This window comes from Heterodontus francisci, chromosome 30 (genome assembly GCF_036365525.1).
Source record: "Heterodontus francisci isolate sHetFra1 chromosome 30, sHetFra1.hap1, whole genome shotgun sequence".
In the NCBI taxonomy this organism is placed as follows: domain Eukaryota; kingdom Metazoa; phylum Chordata; class Chondrichthyes; order Heterodontiformes; family Heterodontidae; genus Heterodontus; species Heterodontus francisci.
In genome coordinates, this window is record NC_090400.1 from 29,639,394 (window position 1) to 29,656,142 (window position 16,749).

Consider the following 16,749-nt stretch of genomic DNA (forward strand, 5'->3'; position numbering starts at 1 on the left):
CACTTCAAACCCTGTCATTGAGATCCAGTGCAAATTAACCCCCTAAGTACTTGAACTGTCAACCTTCAATTCCTCTTGTTACTTTCAATGTGTTAATCAAGAGTGAAACTAACAATGCCACTTGAATCAAAGGACACAGTACAATTACAGTCAAAGAAAAGGCTTGCATTATCCAACACCTTATCTCCTTATCTTGATTTTTGGAAATGTCTCAAAGTGGGACACAGCAGCCATTTTGTCTATAACAAGGTTCAACAGCCATCAACGAGATAAATGACTATTGAATTGGTCTTTGGTGGTGTTGCCTAAGCAACAAAGAAACAATACTCACATATCATTTGTTGAATTGGACATTTTTAGTGAACGTGAAGGAGCACTTTTCAGTAGCATTCTTGTAAATACAGGGCCAATCTGAATTCAGTGCTGTCCAGAATAACAACATGCCTGATCAATGTTACCTAAATGACTGATGAAACTAACCCTAAAATAGTCCTACATTGCCCTACATTCAGTATTTGTGCCACGAATAGAATCGCCCAAACCTCTTTCCAACAGGAATACCGCTTTCTGATGTCACACACAGCAAGACAACTGCACACACAATGATACAGACATCCCACCACACCATCAAGTTGGGATACTTACTTTTGTAAAGTTGGCTTGAACACAGATCTATAAAATGTTCAGGAAAGGTTTCCCTGATGGTAGATGCCCAATGTTGTGTAGCACTTTGCAATATCAAACAGGAAAATGGTAGCTTTGATCACAAACCCACTCGAATCAACATAGCTGATCTAATTGTGCAGAGGAAGGGGCTAGAATTGGCCTCATGAATCCATGAATTGGGGGCAAGAGGTTTTTCAGTGACCCTGGAACGTATGTGTACGGGTACGTATGGATATACATCAGTGATGTCCAGCCTCGTGCTTGGCTGCGATGTCCCGCGGAGTCAACTAATCCACTGACACCAGCTATGTGAAGAATGACCACTTGAAGGAGGTGCCACAAGGGCCCAGGGAACTGCACCCCAACAGAAGTCAAGAATGGAGACAACATGGGGAGGAAAATATGAGGCGGTGGGGGGTAGCAAGAAAAGACAGACTTGCAATCAGGAAGCGGAAAGCAACACAAAAGTCGATTTACCCGTTGCCATGCTCCCATGATGAAGCTGCTGACTTTGTGTTGTGGGGAGTACTGCACTGGTTAACATCAAGAAGGATGCACAGATGCTACCTTGAACAATGGAACATCCACCTTCATTCACAATCAATTAGCATCTACACTCAAAGACATCATCCATTTCAAAATGGATGTACAAAATGGATCACAGGGTACTGCCTGTGTGGAGTTTGCAAGTTCTCCCTGTGTCTGCGTGGGTTTTCTCCGGGTGCTCCGGTTTCCTCCCACAAGCCAAAAGACTTGCAGGTTGGTAGGTAAATTGGCCATTATAAATTGCCACTAGTATAGGTAGGTGGTAGGGAAATATAGGGACAAGTGGGGATGTTTGGTAGGAATATGGGATTAGTGTAGGATTAGTATAAATGGGTGGTTGATGGTCGGCACAGACTCGGTGGGCCGAAGGGCCTGTTTCAGTGCTGTATTTCTAAACTAAAAGAGGATGCTTGAAAGGTTTAGTGGCTCTTTTGTTAGAAATCTCCAGAGAAAGTTTACACTATGCACTCAAACAGATCTTCCAATACGGTGCAAGGTATTTACTGAAGGTGTGCCATAGAGCAAGCTTCTACTTCAACACATCAGCATGTGTTTGCTGAAGGGAGCTCCACACAGAATGCAAGATTGCTGAAACAGTCCAGTCTCTGAGCTGTCATCTTTCATCAAGATCACTGCGTAAGGTCAGGGCATTTATCAGTACTCAGGTCTGTTCATTTAACAACTCTGAATTTAAAGTGTACCTTTCAAGTACTACCCTAATTTTTACCTTTCAAATCCAGACATTTTCTGCCAAATAACATTGACTAAAATCAGTTTCTGCAAGTGGTTCATGTTGAAAAGAATAAAGTAAAACTAGAAAAGTACTGTTATGACCAGGTGAGAAAGGGGTCTTGGGTTTCCTCTCAGCCTTCAGCTGGTCTTACCGTGACAGGGTTTAATTTTAAATACAATGTATTTTTTACCTCCCCCTTAGTGAATCCTTGTTCGCTAACTTCCAATTATAAGGCAAAGAAACTAGCTAAACAGGTTTTCTTAGGTTTAAAGAAAAAAGGTTGAACTTTATGAAAAACTCGAATTCAGTTAACGCCTAGGGATACATGATGCGTCCACGGCAGTATGCATATGCGATACACACGTGCAGATAGAGACAGAAAAGAGCAGAAGTAAAGTGGAAATGTGTGAGGCAATATCTGAAGATGGTTTTGGTTACTGTTCTTCAAACTCACTGTAAAGTCTTTCATTGTAGGTAGGTCTTGCTTTTCGTTGGGGCCCAGTATTACTCTTAAACCTTGTTCGATGTAGGAGACTTTTCTCTTTTGAAGTTCATGTATCCTCTGTGGGTTCAGGGGCTTGAGAGAAAGAGATAGGAGCAGATAGGAGAGGTCTTCTCACTTCAGGAGCAAACAGTCTTTCTTCTGACATCAAACTCTGTGGCTAATTCAAAAAACCCTGGACCAGCCAGGTAGTCATGTGACCAGCTGGTTTAACCAGTCCTGGCTTTTGTGGATTGTATCACCTTAGCAGTCTCTGGAATGCTCTTCCTTACACCTTCAATGTCTGGTGATCAAAATCCATTGTGGGTTGAATGTATCAGGGAATGGTCCTTTGTCTCCACAAACACTGTCTGTTAGTATGCACATGCTTTTCAGCTAAATGTCTGGCAGCCCTTGTAACAAGCCTTCTCTTCTTCCCAGCCAGTTTAAAATCAATGTTCATATGACAAAATTAAAATGCCTCATTCTTGGCAGGTGGGGGCCTGCATGACAGTATACAGGCCAAGCAAACGTCTCACAATGCTATTTTTCCCCCTTTACTGATATCAGGCTTGTGATGCCCATGGTCTTGATCTGGAGGGTCCCTGGTTTCCTACTTAGCTGCCATTACAAGTACAAAGCCATCTGTCATTTATGGTTAACAAACTGGTATGAGTAAAGGCAGGGAGTGAAGAAGAGCATGTGTTCTGGAACATAATGGAAAAGACGAGCAGGGTTTTTAACTTCCCAATTGCTTTGTAGCTTCTGAAATATTAGTTTCTGCCTTTTAGCTTACCAATAGACCCTATGCACAGAAACGTAAATGGACATAGGGGTGTAATTGTCACTTGCTTAAAATCTGTTACATCTCTAATGTTTCCCAATGCTTCAACCTGAAACATTAACTCGGTTTCTCTCTCCACATATGCTGCCAGACTTGCTGAGTATTTCCAGCATTTTCTGTTTTTATGTCAGATTTACAGCATCCACAGTATTTTGCTTTTGTAACTCTCTACATTACAGTCGAGGAACTCTTCGCTGATGTTGATCATTCTTAATTATATTATTCCATTAACTCTTGGATCTGCTGCTTTTGTCATAATGGTAAGTTTGCCAAATTATCTAATGATTAGTTCATGATTCCAATGGCCAAAATACAGCAGGCACAGACAAAAGGATTGGCTGTCGATACATGTATATACCAATTCACTGCTGAGAATTATCAATACCTATCTTCTCTTTTACAACTCATACAAAACAATTTCTGCCCATTTTAATGTATTAAATTAACAAATAGTATCAAATAAATTATAAAAAGAAGGAATTCCCTATTTGCAGGGTGCAGTTCATCAACAAAAAATAAATGACATTGGTAGGCATTATTTGATGATTGGGTCAGTGGCCCAAGGCATCAAAAGTTTTTGTTCCATCTTTCCCCATCCCCTGCTAATTTCTATACTAATTGCCCTAGATAACAGGTTAGAATTGGTCCCAGAGATGTTATTGAAAACCTGTTAGTTCTAGGCGACAGCCTTCAGATGCATCACACTGACTCTTGCATCTCAATCACTACATAAATTAAAGGATTTTTGTGGCCGTATCATCCTGTCATTGCCTTCAATGGGTTAAAGGCCATACAGCTCTGATGATTCTTAATTGAATACAAGCCTTCGACACAGGGTGTTGCGTTTTTGTTATTGTAATTTAAGCAAACAAATGATTACCCAACACTTTCAGTCATACTAATTGGTCTGTTAATTGGTGCTCACTGAACTTTCTCCATTTCATTGAATGATTAGACTTGATGCTAAATGTTGACACATCTGTGGGCAAGAGACTACTGTCTATAATTACTGTTAATGCTAAATAAATGTTAGTTAATTGGAGGTTTCAATGAATGTGCTATACTCTAAAACGCTGAATAAAATTACTTAACCAGCGATTTGATTGTGAAGAAAAGCTTTTTATTTGTATATCCACTGTAGGATTTGTTCTTAAATATCTAGTTTTAAAACAGCTTCTGAAATCTGACTTGTTGAATATCCTCAACGTCAGCAAGTGAATGTAGTCTACTCTTTGGCATTATAGTTACTCTGGCATAAGGGTAAGTCGAGTAGACTCAGCATCTGGGGGGTGGAATTTTCTGTGTATTTGCACACAGAGACGCATGAAATTGGGAAATAGAGAAAATACCTAATGTTAAAGATTGAGGAAACTCTCCCAAAACTCGTCACTCCTTTATGCCCGTCTATCAATGTCTGCATCCGAATGCATCTCAGCTCATTATAATGGCTCTGTGACCACCTCCCCACCACCACCGCCCCACCCCCAAGCTAAAGAACCTTACACAGGTATTTCCTTCAATTATCAGGCAAAAGTAGCTCGCAATTTGAAGTTTCACACACCAGATAATCCATTGCCTGCTCTCCCTGGATTTGGTGTCTCCAGGACTCGAGCGCACACACCAAACTTGATTACATTATGGAATATGTTGCACCTATCCTCTGGAATAGGATATAGTCTGTTTCTCTTAAGTTGCTTAATTTGTATTATCTGATAATTGAAATTTTTTGTACTGATTTCCACTTTGGACAAAAGCAAAATACTGTGGCTGCTGACAATCAAATAAAAACAGAAAACACTGGAAATACTCAGCAGGTCTGGCAGTATCAGTGGAGAGAGAAACAGAGTTAACGGCCGGAATTTTACACCCCCACAAAGAGCGGGAAGGTGGTGGGGGGGGGCATAAAATGGAGTGGGATGCTCGGTGGGCCCTTCCTGACCCGCTCCCGCCTCCGCCATCATTTTACGCAGGGCAGCAGCGGCAAGAAACAGCCTGCCCACCCCAGGCCAATCGAGGCCTGGGAGGAGGGGGGTCCTCATGATCGGGCACCCTGTGACTGATGGAGGGCGGCCTCCCGCTGCCCCAACCATCCCCAACACGCCCCCCCCCACCCCCCCCACAATCGATCACCCTTGCCTCGCAGAAGCCCGACCGATCACCCCCGGCGAGGCAACAAAAACTTAGCTTGGTTCCGGAGCTCCCTGACATCATCTTCTTGAAGCTGGGCTGAAGTCCCAGCAGTGGCCCCTGCTCCCGGTGGCGCTGCTGGGACTAAGAGCTGCCGGCCTGCTGATTGGTTGCAGCTCCATTAGGCCGCACTTCTTGCCTCAAGCGGGTGGAAGTCCTGCCTCAGAACAATTACAGGCTGGGAAACCACAAAATACGGGTTGGATCCCCAGGCCAGGCAGAAGCGGGTTCACCACCGACTTTTGAGTCGGTGGACGGCTCCCATCCGCTGAGGGAAAAATCCCGGTCAACATTTCAGGTTGCTGATCTTTCATCAGAACCCAGTTTGGACTCTATTTATGTTGCTTAGTTTGAATTTTTTCAAGTGCAAAATGACTTTGAATCATCAAGAGTAAATGGTTAAAAAAAAATAAAATAGTGGTGAGCTGACATTCTAAATACCTCCAATTGGTTGCCTCACACCAGCTAAAGCATTTAACGTATATGTTGCATATGCCTTTCTAGAATTATCTTATAAACCACATCTCTTGGAAGAACCCCCACCCCACCATATAACATTTATCCCACACTGCCTGGCCTTCTAGTCTTTCTGATCAAGGCTAACACCACCGAATACTTTGGGCTGTTTCATATGTTCTTCGAATTTGAAATCACGAAAGCCTTTTTCATGATGCCCCAAGTGGCAAACAACCTTTGTATCTCGCGAGGTTCCAAAATTCCAGCAAATCAAAAGCAGAAATTTTGCTGTTAAGGCATAGCCTTTCATCAGAACTGGCAGTTCTGGCAGCTCAGATGAAGGGTTATGTCTGAAACATTAACTTATTACTTGTCTCTGTAGATGCTGTGTCTGATCTCCTGAGTGTTTCCAGCATTTTTCTGTTGTTGTTTCAAATTTCCACCATCTGCAGTGTTTGGTATTTTGTTAAAAAATTCCAGGCCCACATGTAGAATTTAACCACTTCAGTTTGTTCAACATCAAGGTTCCAGGTTCCATTCAGAATGCAATGTGCAGTAAGATGATGACCTACACAAAGTCACACAGCATTAATTACATAACGTCAACTGTAGTGATCAGATGTGCACTGTCCCATGTTTCAATGGGGCAACTAAATGGTTGCAAAATGGGAACTTTGCTTATGGTATAAATCAGACCCTTTCCCGGCTTTGGGCATCAAAAGCCGTGTTAACCAAGTTATATAGCCCAGTAGAAATGGGAAACAGTAGACTTGGGGCAGGATTTTCGGCCCAATATGGGGCAGGAATGGAGACAGACAGACATGTCGTTTCGAGCTGCCGACCACTGTGCCAGTTTGCCGGGACCAACCCACCCACGGGCCATTTTCCTGGAGGCCGGATCAGGACGGAACAGCTACCAGCCTGTAAGTGGCAGGAAGCTCGTTAAGATAATTAACAGGCCAAATGAGGCCAACGATCACAGGCTGCAGGCTCTTGGAGGCCTCGGGAGCATGGCAGCCTCCCAGTGGCAGACCAGGGGGGCAGCACTCCATAATCACATTGAAACCCGCACCCACCCCCCCGCCACTCACTCCCTACCTATCAAGCTACAGCTGCAACTGCAAGCCACACTGTGGAGCAGTTTCCCCTCCATGATGATGGCCCGGCAGTTGTGGCCATCATTTTTCCCCCAAAAGTTTCAAAAATGCTGAGAAGGCGCCAGAAGAAGGAAGTGCTCACTCTCTCCTTTACCTGCAAAGGCTAGGCTGCAGCTCCTTCCCTGCTGGAGGGCTTCCTATTGGCCCGCCAGCTTCAAGAGCTCGCTCGCTATCCTTGATTGGACAGCGAGCATGCCCTCTGGCCACTGACTAGCTAATCCAGCAAAAATCACTGTCAAGTTGCCGCTCCAACATAGTGCGAGATCGAGACCTTCATTTGACCCCGACTTCAGGGGCCCAACCCAAACTGCAAATCCTGCCCTTGCAATCTAATAATGAAGTTGAATTCAAACCTAAGTTTTAGAGCTAAGCGGACAATTTCAGAACGAGCGCCATCAAGTTGGAGGAAATGCATTGTGTTGATAGCTGAGAATCCTATCAAAACATGTACATATCTATGCAATCTCTAGTCTAAAGGTTGCTAGGCCATTGAAAAAGGCAGAAATAAAGGACAATGTTTGAAATAGTCTATTAAGTCACACATTGTCTTGAAAAAGAACGACTTAACAAGATTAATTTAAGGCAATAGCAAATATCTCCCTCTGGCTAAAACATATTAATTACTAAGTTGGTTGAGTGAATTTGACAATTAGCCGCAGCACATGGCATGGTTCCCAATGGCAGGCGTCAATTCTCCACCTGCCACCAGTGCTAAAGGCAGGTTAATTGCTTACTGACCTTTCCTGCAGTGCAGGAGGCCAGTTTTGGGAAGATCTTTTAAAAAGGATTCTCAATCTAAAATGGAGCATAAAACAAGCTTGCATCATCAAAAGCAGGCCAACAGGTTGAACCTTTTAATATGTCTCCAAGATATGATTATACACTAGAAACTGACTTAAAAGTATTACACCATATTGATTTTGTAAATGCAGAGTGCTTTACTTCCATGTTTGTTTATCTCTTGACCTTGATATCTTGCCAATGCTTCCAATTGAAATACCTTTCGGCCGTTTGCCAGTAGTGTCAATGACAATTACCTTGAAAGCTTGTTCATATTGCTACAATGGCACTCCAGGGCAATTTACCCATACCTTCTAAATATTATGGGGTTAAATTCGACAGCTCCTGAATATGGGTCCATGGATCGCAATGCAGTGTTAATTCGCATTCTTGCTTCTGATGCAGGCACCATGCCAACTTTGTGCTATCTGCTAATTTGCATGATTGCTACGTGCAGTCAGTGCTAAGTGTGCTGTTGAGTGGCTCCACACCTCAACAAGGGGCCGATGTTTGTACCAGGCAAGCACCATTTAAAGCGAGCCTACGTTACTTAAAGCCAGCCTGCACCTCTTAAAGCAGAGGTGCATTCTGGCTGGAGCAGATTCTGGAATTGTTCATAGAAGACAGTCTGAGCAGGAAGAAGAGTGAAGTATGGTACAACAGGGAAGACAGCATGCTCCAAGGTTCTCTGACGCTGCACTGGAGGCCTTGGTGGAGGAGATGGCACACAGCTAGAGGTAGCAGCTTGTTCTCCTCTGTGTCACCTCTGTCCATTCTCCCTGTTGCGCTGTAGTCCAAGAGGACTGCATACTACTGCATCCATGTCCGGGTGCAAGCGGTTTGTGCAGAATCCCTGAAGTCAGGACAAAGTCCTTCAGCATGTGCCACTCCTTGTAGACTTCAGCAAATTTAAAGAACTCTAGAAACAACTAAACACTTGCACAATCGCAGCAACAACCAGTAGAAATCAATCAGCAACTAACCTGTAAGTAGATGGTGGTACTTTTAAACAGCACTGTTTTGTGGGGTAAGAGTCCCTTCCTGCTGCTGAGCATGTGCTCAGCTGTGCGTGTTTAAGAGATTGTGTTAGCTGGAGTGTTGAGTTCCAAAATGGCAACGCTGGCATCAAAGCAGTGTGATGCCATGATCTGTCTACTCTTGCATTCTTCCTGCAGTCGTTCCCTACACATGCTAACAGCCTCACCAAAATAGTGTCCCATGCGGCTCACACCAGAAATGCACATGCATATGCCATGGATGCCTGTTTGGAGCCAAAATGGCACTTGAAGAGCCAAAGAAAAGATGATAAGGAGGAAAATTTTGTGGCCTATGTGCTTGACAACCTTTATTCCACAATCAAAGCATGACCAATAATTCATGAGTTAGTGACACATGATACTGTTTTTGGAACAAGAACATTTGATACAACCCCATTGTTAAGTGTGAATTAAGCTACAGTTCTGGGCATGGACAATTTAACTTTTTTTTTGAAGAATTTGTTGGTTCATACAAGATCATAAAGCACTCATATACATGTAGATAGATAGCTCTGGCTGTAGAGGCACATAGATAGTTTTGTAGAGGTATATAGATTGTTCTGTAATGGTATACAGTTTACGTATTATATAAGCACAAGACCGAAGTTGAATTTTGGCAGGCAAACACTGAAAGCTTACAAGTCAAGAAATCATAGTAAATAAACTGATCACAAACAAAACAACTTTAAGAACTAAGTGAGTGTTACACACCAAGCAGCTAGGAATAGAAACCAGGCCCATATTTTGGTAGACAGCTACATTTAGTTACATCATGTTGCTACTTATCATCATTCTATATTCCTCCTTACGCTTCACTATATATTATTTTAAGTTATAATCTTGTTTACAGCTGTTGTCAGCTCCATAGTTCCCTGGAATTTTTTTCCTTTTTACAAAGCACATTTGCCTGTCGCCAGTCCCTTGCCATAACACTCACATTTAGCGATTAATAGTTCCACTTTTAAAACCAATCCCGATATCTTATTAAGTTACAAATATGGACTGCAAAAACCCAGAATAGAAGTTCCACCTTCCAAAAATTATCCGACAACCTGCAAACCAATGCTCGTTACCCAGGTGGTGATAGTTGTTGGCAGCTTGAAGGGCTCCCCAAAAACTCTGTTGCTGATCTATGTACATCTCTGCTGAAGGATGCTGGATGCTGTCTGAAACCTTGTCCAACTGACAGTTGTCATGTATGAGCCTGAGCAGAGTGTCAGGAGGCAACTGAATGTAGGGAACACCAGAGCTGAGCCCAATCCATTATCAGCTGTAGCTCAATTGGTAGCACTCTTGCCTTTGAGTGAGAAGGTTGTGGGTTCAGGTCCCGCTCCAGAAACTTAACCACAGAACCTCAGCTGATGTTCCAGCTTTAGGAAGTACTGCACTACTGGAGGGTACTGTCTTTCAGATGAGATGTTAAACTGAGGCCCCATCTGCCCTCTTCAAAAAGATCCCATGGTGCTATTTCAAAGGAGAACCGGGGAGTTGTCTTGAGGGTCCTGGTTAATGTTTATCCCTCAACCAACATCACAAATACAGATCATCACATTACTATTTTCAGAACCTTGCATTGTGCAAATTGGCTGCTGCATTTCCTAGATTTCAAAAGTACTTCATTGACTATATAAAGCACTTTGGGATATCTAAGATACTAAATAATTGTAAGTCTTTGTTTTCACTCAATGGATACCTACGTGCATTCTTCCAGCAGGGGTCACTGGATGGCCAATCACTAGTGGGAAATATTACCCTGAGCTGAAAACACTTAAAGTAATTGTCATGCCTGGACACTGCCTTGGTTGTGCTCAATTAGCTTAGCACAGCTCACGATAAAAAAAAAGAGATTTCCTGCTCGGTATAACTCAGTTTGAATTCTTACCATACAAAGACCACATAGAACTTGGATTGAGATTCCAGTTCCCATAAACTTAACTCTGTAACAATGACTAGCAAGCACAAACAATTATTCAGGAAGCATCATTCTGAATGAACAGGGACCTAGGTACAAAATTTCAATTTACAAAAATTGTGTCTTTTTTTAGTTCCTGACCAGATAATACTTTCAATATTGGGCACAGCAAAACTAAAAAGGAAGTAAGTAATTTTTTTATAAATGGGGAGAACTGTAAAGCAGCAACAAATGTAATAGAAAATACTATATAATTAATTTCACATATTCTAAATTGAAATTCAGGTCAACTGCACTCATTTGTGAAATTAAGTCTTTCTTCATTCAAGCGTTTTAAAGTGAGTACTTCATTATAACATATTTCATATACATATGTATGGAATCACAGACCTCTAACAATTTGATACCAGTTAGAGATAAACATCTTGAAACAAACAGTAGCCAATTTAAGAAAGCATTCTTAACATTTGTAAGGAATAAAGTTTAAATGCTATGTGTATCTTAGAAAGTGACCCCAAGTACAGAAATATTGTTCCCTCACGCACCTGCCTTGAAGCAAAAATTTAGATTATTTCTTCACAATAAGACCCCTTTCAAGCACAATTGTTTCAATGTTTAGGGGAGTGAATACAAGTTCCCTAAACAAAGCAGTTGCTCTCCTTTCATTAATGTCTTCTCCCCAATAAAAATTCCAAGAGTCCAAGCTTCCAACACCTGCATTTACATTTCTCTTTTGTCACTCATGCTTGCAACACAAATTAACACATGGCACAAGGAAAACACTCATGAGGAGAAAAAAAGGTTATTTTCATTGAAATAAGGGCAAAGGGAAATATACCAAAGGACTATTTGTGTGCGTTTCCTGGCAATGTTTTTTTATAAAAAGCTGCTGTTGATTTAAGGCCACACAAAGAAACCTTAATCCTTTCACAGGAACTAAATCACCTCAAAAAACTGCAGTAGGATAAAGAATCTCTGTCAAGCATGGCTATTCACAACTAAATGGATGCCACAAATCAAACTGTATGAGTAAACCAAGATGAGAATGTGGGAAATACATTGAAATCCAGAAAGAAAGCAGAAGCAAGAGGAAAGGCCTTTTGTTTATCAATCATCCTTTGCTTCTACAACTTGAGAGCCCTTCACCCTAGTTACCAGCAATGAAATAGGAATGTTGATTCACTGGTTGCCCTCTTTCATACAGGTTGAAAACCAAAATGGGAATACTCAAATTTGAACGCTTTCTCTTCAATTTGCAGTTTAAAAGTGCCACTTCGCATATGACTTAAGGTCAATGTGCTCGTTCAGGAGACAACCAACGAGAAGATGAAGGGTGGCCTACCTTTAGTTGTGGTAGTATTGAAAAGTTTCTCTGAAGTGGCATCCGAAACCTGGGGAAGAACAAAAAAGAAAGTTAAATTTCGATTTTTAAAAATTACAATTCTAGAGAAAATAAAGCAAAAGTATTTCTCTGTAGTTACTTCAACCCTCCACAAGATAGAGCCAGAGTATATTTTTTAGACTGCATTTGAAGGTTACACCTTAAGATAATTTTATATATATGTCTCTAGACTATGTGTTGAAAAACCAATGCACAAATATGGAGTGTAATATAATTTTGTTGTAGGTTTTTAAACGAGCTCCTGTATCTTGTACTCTGCCAACCACCATTTTTGTTTGACTAGATAGCTCCCCAAGCTGTTCTAACATTCTGGACTTGGACACCTTGTCATCCAGCTCAACATTTCATAGCCGGAGGTGCAAGCTCCAACATTTTCTATCTTATTTGGTACAGATTCAAACACTTCTTCTATCTCACGTTGTTACAAATGGAAAAAAATCTTTTTAAAAAACTATTTTCAGTTGTAATCATTCACAAATATTTATGCATGAAAGTCACAAAGCAAGCTACACAGACTCCAGGCTAGTCTTCCACCCCTCCCTCTGCCTCCATCCAACTTAAACCTTTAACCTAACCCAGTGCCACAGGGTCACCTCATTAGCATCAACTATGCTCTCATTGCACTTTTTTTTTTTACAAACATTTTTACTCAGATTACTGAATTCCAAAAATAAAGCAGTTCAAGAAACAAATTATTAAATTCTAAATTATAACTTTTTTTTCAAAAATAGTAATCAAGAATATAACATTAAAGATGCTCAAAATAAATTACAAACTCAGATTCTTCAACGGTCTCAGTTCCTCAGTATAATACTTATTTTTTTAAGTGACGGGCATTCTGAAGAGGAATGCTGAAGATGGAGGGACAGGGATTTCCAGCTGTCGAGCTGTTACTTGACACAAGAGCTTTCATCGCAACTCAAACCCCCCCTCTCCCTCTATCTCGATTCTTCAGGGGCTATTCCGAGTCCATCGCTCCCTTGTGTCACCTGCACAAGTCACTGCATTCATGTCGGAAGCTACATCCTGGGAACTAGAGCATTCCGTGAGGCAAAGAGCAAGGGGGGCAGGAGCAGGGCAAGAGCTAGACAGCGGGAATGATGTGCTGCCACTTGCAAGACACATGTTAGCTGCTAATTATTTCCCAGTCCCTGCAGTTCAAATGGACGATAAGTTGTCACTTAGAGCAGTGCGGCGATTGAAGTGGCACAGTGTTCTTGATCATCCATTATCAGCAGCTGCCAGGGTGCAGCAGTATCAGGTTCTGTGATAAAGCACCAGCCTGACACAAGAAAATCATCGTCCCTTTGCAAAGGAGGCTCTTTCCTCTCATTAAATGTAACCTTATCGCTTGAACACTGCAATCCTTCGTAAATGACAACGGCCTTTAATCTAATTTTCCAACAAGCAAACCTGACAGCACCCTCGTTTTTTTTTGACATTGCCCGGTATAAATTAACCTGTCAGTCAAAATGTATAAAGGAGGACAAAAAAATTCCCCCCTTCTCCCAACCCGTGCGTGTCCGCACATGAAAGACTGAGGCAGGGAATAAGATCGCAAGTAGCAGCTACTGGACCCATGACAGCTTAACAGAAGTTAGAATGGCTTCTGACGGTTAAAGGTAAAGGAATATTAATGCTGTTGTGAACAGTGTTCAATTACATGCACAATTGACTGGTGTGGCAATATAAATCGGATTCCTTTCATCAAAGAAACGTAGATAGGCTAATAGAAATGCTACTCACTGACGCAATACCTAAGTTCCTTTATGTCCTGGTTTTGCACAAGTACCCTTCCACTCGAATCAAAATGTCACTGCTATCAATCTTTCATTGGTTTCAGTATCAAGCATCAACTCACTGCATCCATGCGCATTATTCTTGTGCCAATCTAATGACCTGATAATGCACGTCTGTTTAGTTTTGTATGCAATCATCTTGATCTTTGTTGTATTTTCTTCCAGCAATTTTTGCCCTTTCCTCCTCTCCTGAAGGTGTTGAGTTCTTGCTGGTCAATGGTTCTATGGGTGCCCGTCTCCCTCTGCTGCCTTGACCAATTGTGTCATATTCATCTATGACCTTTAAAAAAGGTGTCAACGGTCCATTCAACTATGGAAAGGGAATTACAGCTGCCTGATCCCGCCAGGCATCAACAGGAGCACACTTCCAACAAGGGTTGGTTCCCCAGGTTCATTATCAGGTCAGTAGTTTGTGTGTAAATAGAAGTTATTGTACTCAGAATTTGATGCTACAAGCAGCTGGCCCTCTGTTGCTGTACTAAAAGGCCCCATTAGTGCACACACAATTACAGAAGTGACAGCAGCCTTATGGGTACCTATCCAAGGGACAATTCTTTTTGCATGACAGTAAACAGCGAGTGACAACAGGTTGTTTCTCATCGCGGGTATCATAGCTCAACCCAAGCCTGAAGAGATGAGGAGTTTACTTTTTCCCTTCCCCATCTCAGGAGGCCAATGGTGGCAGCTCACCATTTGCTCCAGCACAAGAATGGAACCTGAGGCTTTCCAGTAGCATTAAATCATCTGTACTCCCCCATTTATGTGTGAAGTGACTGATGTGGGTTAGGAACATAGCAACAGGAGGAGGCCATTCAGCCCCTTGGGCCTGTTCCACCACTCAATTAGATCATGACTCATCTGCACTTCTGCGGTCTTGAAATCTCCAATTAGCCCAGCATCCACAGCCTTTTGAGGGACAGAGTTCCAAATTTCTACTACCCTTTGTGTGAACGAGAGGATTGAGAACTGCTTATTTGTTCATTAATACTGGAGGATTAATGATTGTCTTTAAAGTTACAAATGAATAATTTGCATTATTGATAGCTGATTTAGATGGATTCTCTGCTTTTGATAGTAACATCGAATTTTTGAAAGAGAAAACAACCTCAAGATGCAAGTTTACATTTACATTTCCCTACACACAGCAAATTCACAATTTCAGCGAGATTGTGATGCAAAGGATAGAATATGGTTATGCATCCTTAAGATTTAAAGAGGAAGGTCCCCTGGTTTACTCCTTGCTCTGTGTTGACTTCAGCTAAGGCTGAAGTGAGTATGCCACAATTGGCTTCTGCCAATTGGCAACCACAACCTGCATTCATATAGCACCCCTCTTGTAGTAAAACATCCCAAGGCACTTCACAGGAGCGTATTCTAACAAAATTTTGCCACTGAGCCATGTAATGAGATATTGGAACAAATGATCAAAAGCTTGGTAAAAATATAGGTTTTAAGGAGGAGAGAGAGAGAGAGGCGGATGGGTTTAGGGAAGGAATTCCAGAGCCGAGATCCTGGAGGATTGTAGGGCTGGAGGGATCTGAAAACAAGAATGACAATTTACAAATCGAGGTGTTGCTGGACTAGGAGGCAATGTAGGTAGGTGAGCACAGTGGTGATGGGTGAATGGATCAATACAAGATTCCCCCCTCCTGACTGTTCCATAGCAAACCGTGGCCATCGAGAGCACAAAAACAATTCGCAAGGAACAAGCTCTGAAAGTAAAGTTGAACACGTTACAACAATTGACTCCTTTCAAATAAACTATGCAATTTTCCTCAGGACATGGAGAAAACACTTTGAAACATACAAACCTCCATTTAGAAGTGAGGAGAAGGAGAAGAAATTTACCACACAATACTGCAGCTCAAGAAAAACACTGATAGAATAGATACAAAAATAAAAAACAAGAACAAAACGCACAGCCATGGGAAATCTGTAAACTATAAATGAGCATACAGCCACTGCAAGTCTTGGAAATCAATGCAGAGTTAGTCTGAAAATACACCATGTATCTAGGAGAACTTTTCATAAAATCTATGTTTTATTTTTAAGATTGGCAATCTACACTGTCCACCTTTGGTTTAATCTTTGGATTATATATTTAAAACTTGTTTTAAAATTAACTTTCATGTCAAAAGAAATATAATGGTGTGATTGCAAACAAATAAATTAGAAGTTAGAGAATGATTTTGTGAAATACTTGTTTTAAACCTACATGCAAAAACGCTCAAATTAATTTTGCCCCAGTAATCAGCATTTGAACAGGATAAGATTGTGCATTTTTAGCATCTGTGCAACGTTTTCTTAGGTACGTTCTTGTACTATTTACTGAAAATTTTCAACTAAGGTCTTTTAAAACTACTTGATTAACAGTTGCAAAAGTTAAATACTGCAGCGTTAATTGTGCATTGACAGAGGGACACGGAAGCCCTGCGGAATTTAACAGTGGGATCCCCTTAACATTTTTTTAGCTCTGATACCGCCCATCCGCTGGTCAACTGGGCTGGAGGGAACATTGTGGCAACAGGCTGCAGCCAGGGATTCTTGGGAATGGTGTCTGAAATTTGGGAAGTGAGAGGGGCCTGCAATTGGGGCCAAGGGGTAGGGGGTGGGGGGGGGGGCGAATGCAGGAAGAAACAAGGGGCCCGTGGTGAGGAGAGGGGAGGCTGAACCCTTCCTTGAGGTGTCCAGATGAGCACTGCTGCTGCTCCTGGCTCAATCCAGTTTCTGAATCGTTATTTGGATGCTT

At 41.8% G+C, this 16,749-nt stretch overlaps 1 protein-coding gene across 6 annotated transcripts in view; it reads right to left on the reverse strand.

Moving 5' to 3' along the window:
* Nucleotides 1-16,749, reverse strand: part of auts2a (activator of transcription and developmental regulator AUTS2 a) — a 1,290,268-nt gene that overhangs the window by 153,921 nt on the left and 1,119,598 nt on the right. For all 6 annotated transcript variants that reach the window (XM_068010284.1, XM_068010283.1, XM_068010285.1 and 3 more), the window contains exon 6: nucleotides 12,142-12,190. In XM_068010284.1, the coding sequence (XP_067866385.1) occupies nucleotides 12,142-12,190 (49 nt within the window). The remainder of the gene's footprint in view (nucleotides 1-12,141; nucleotides 12,191-16,749) is intronic.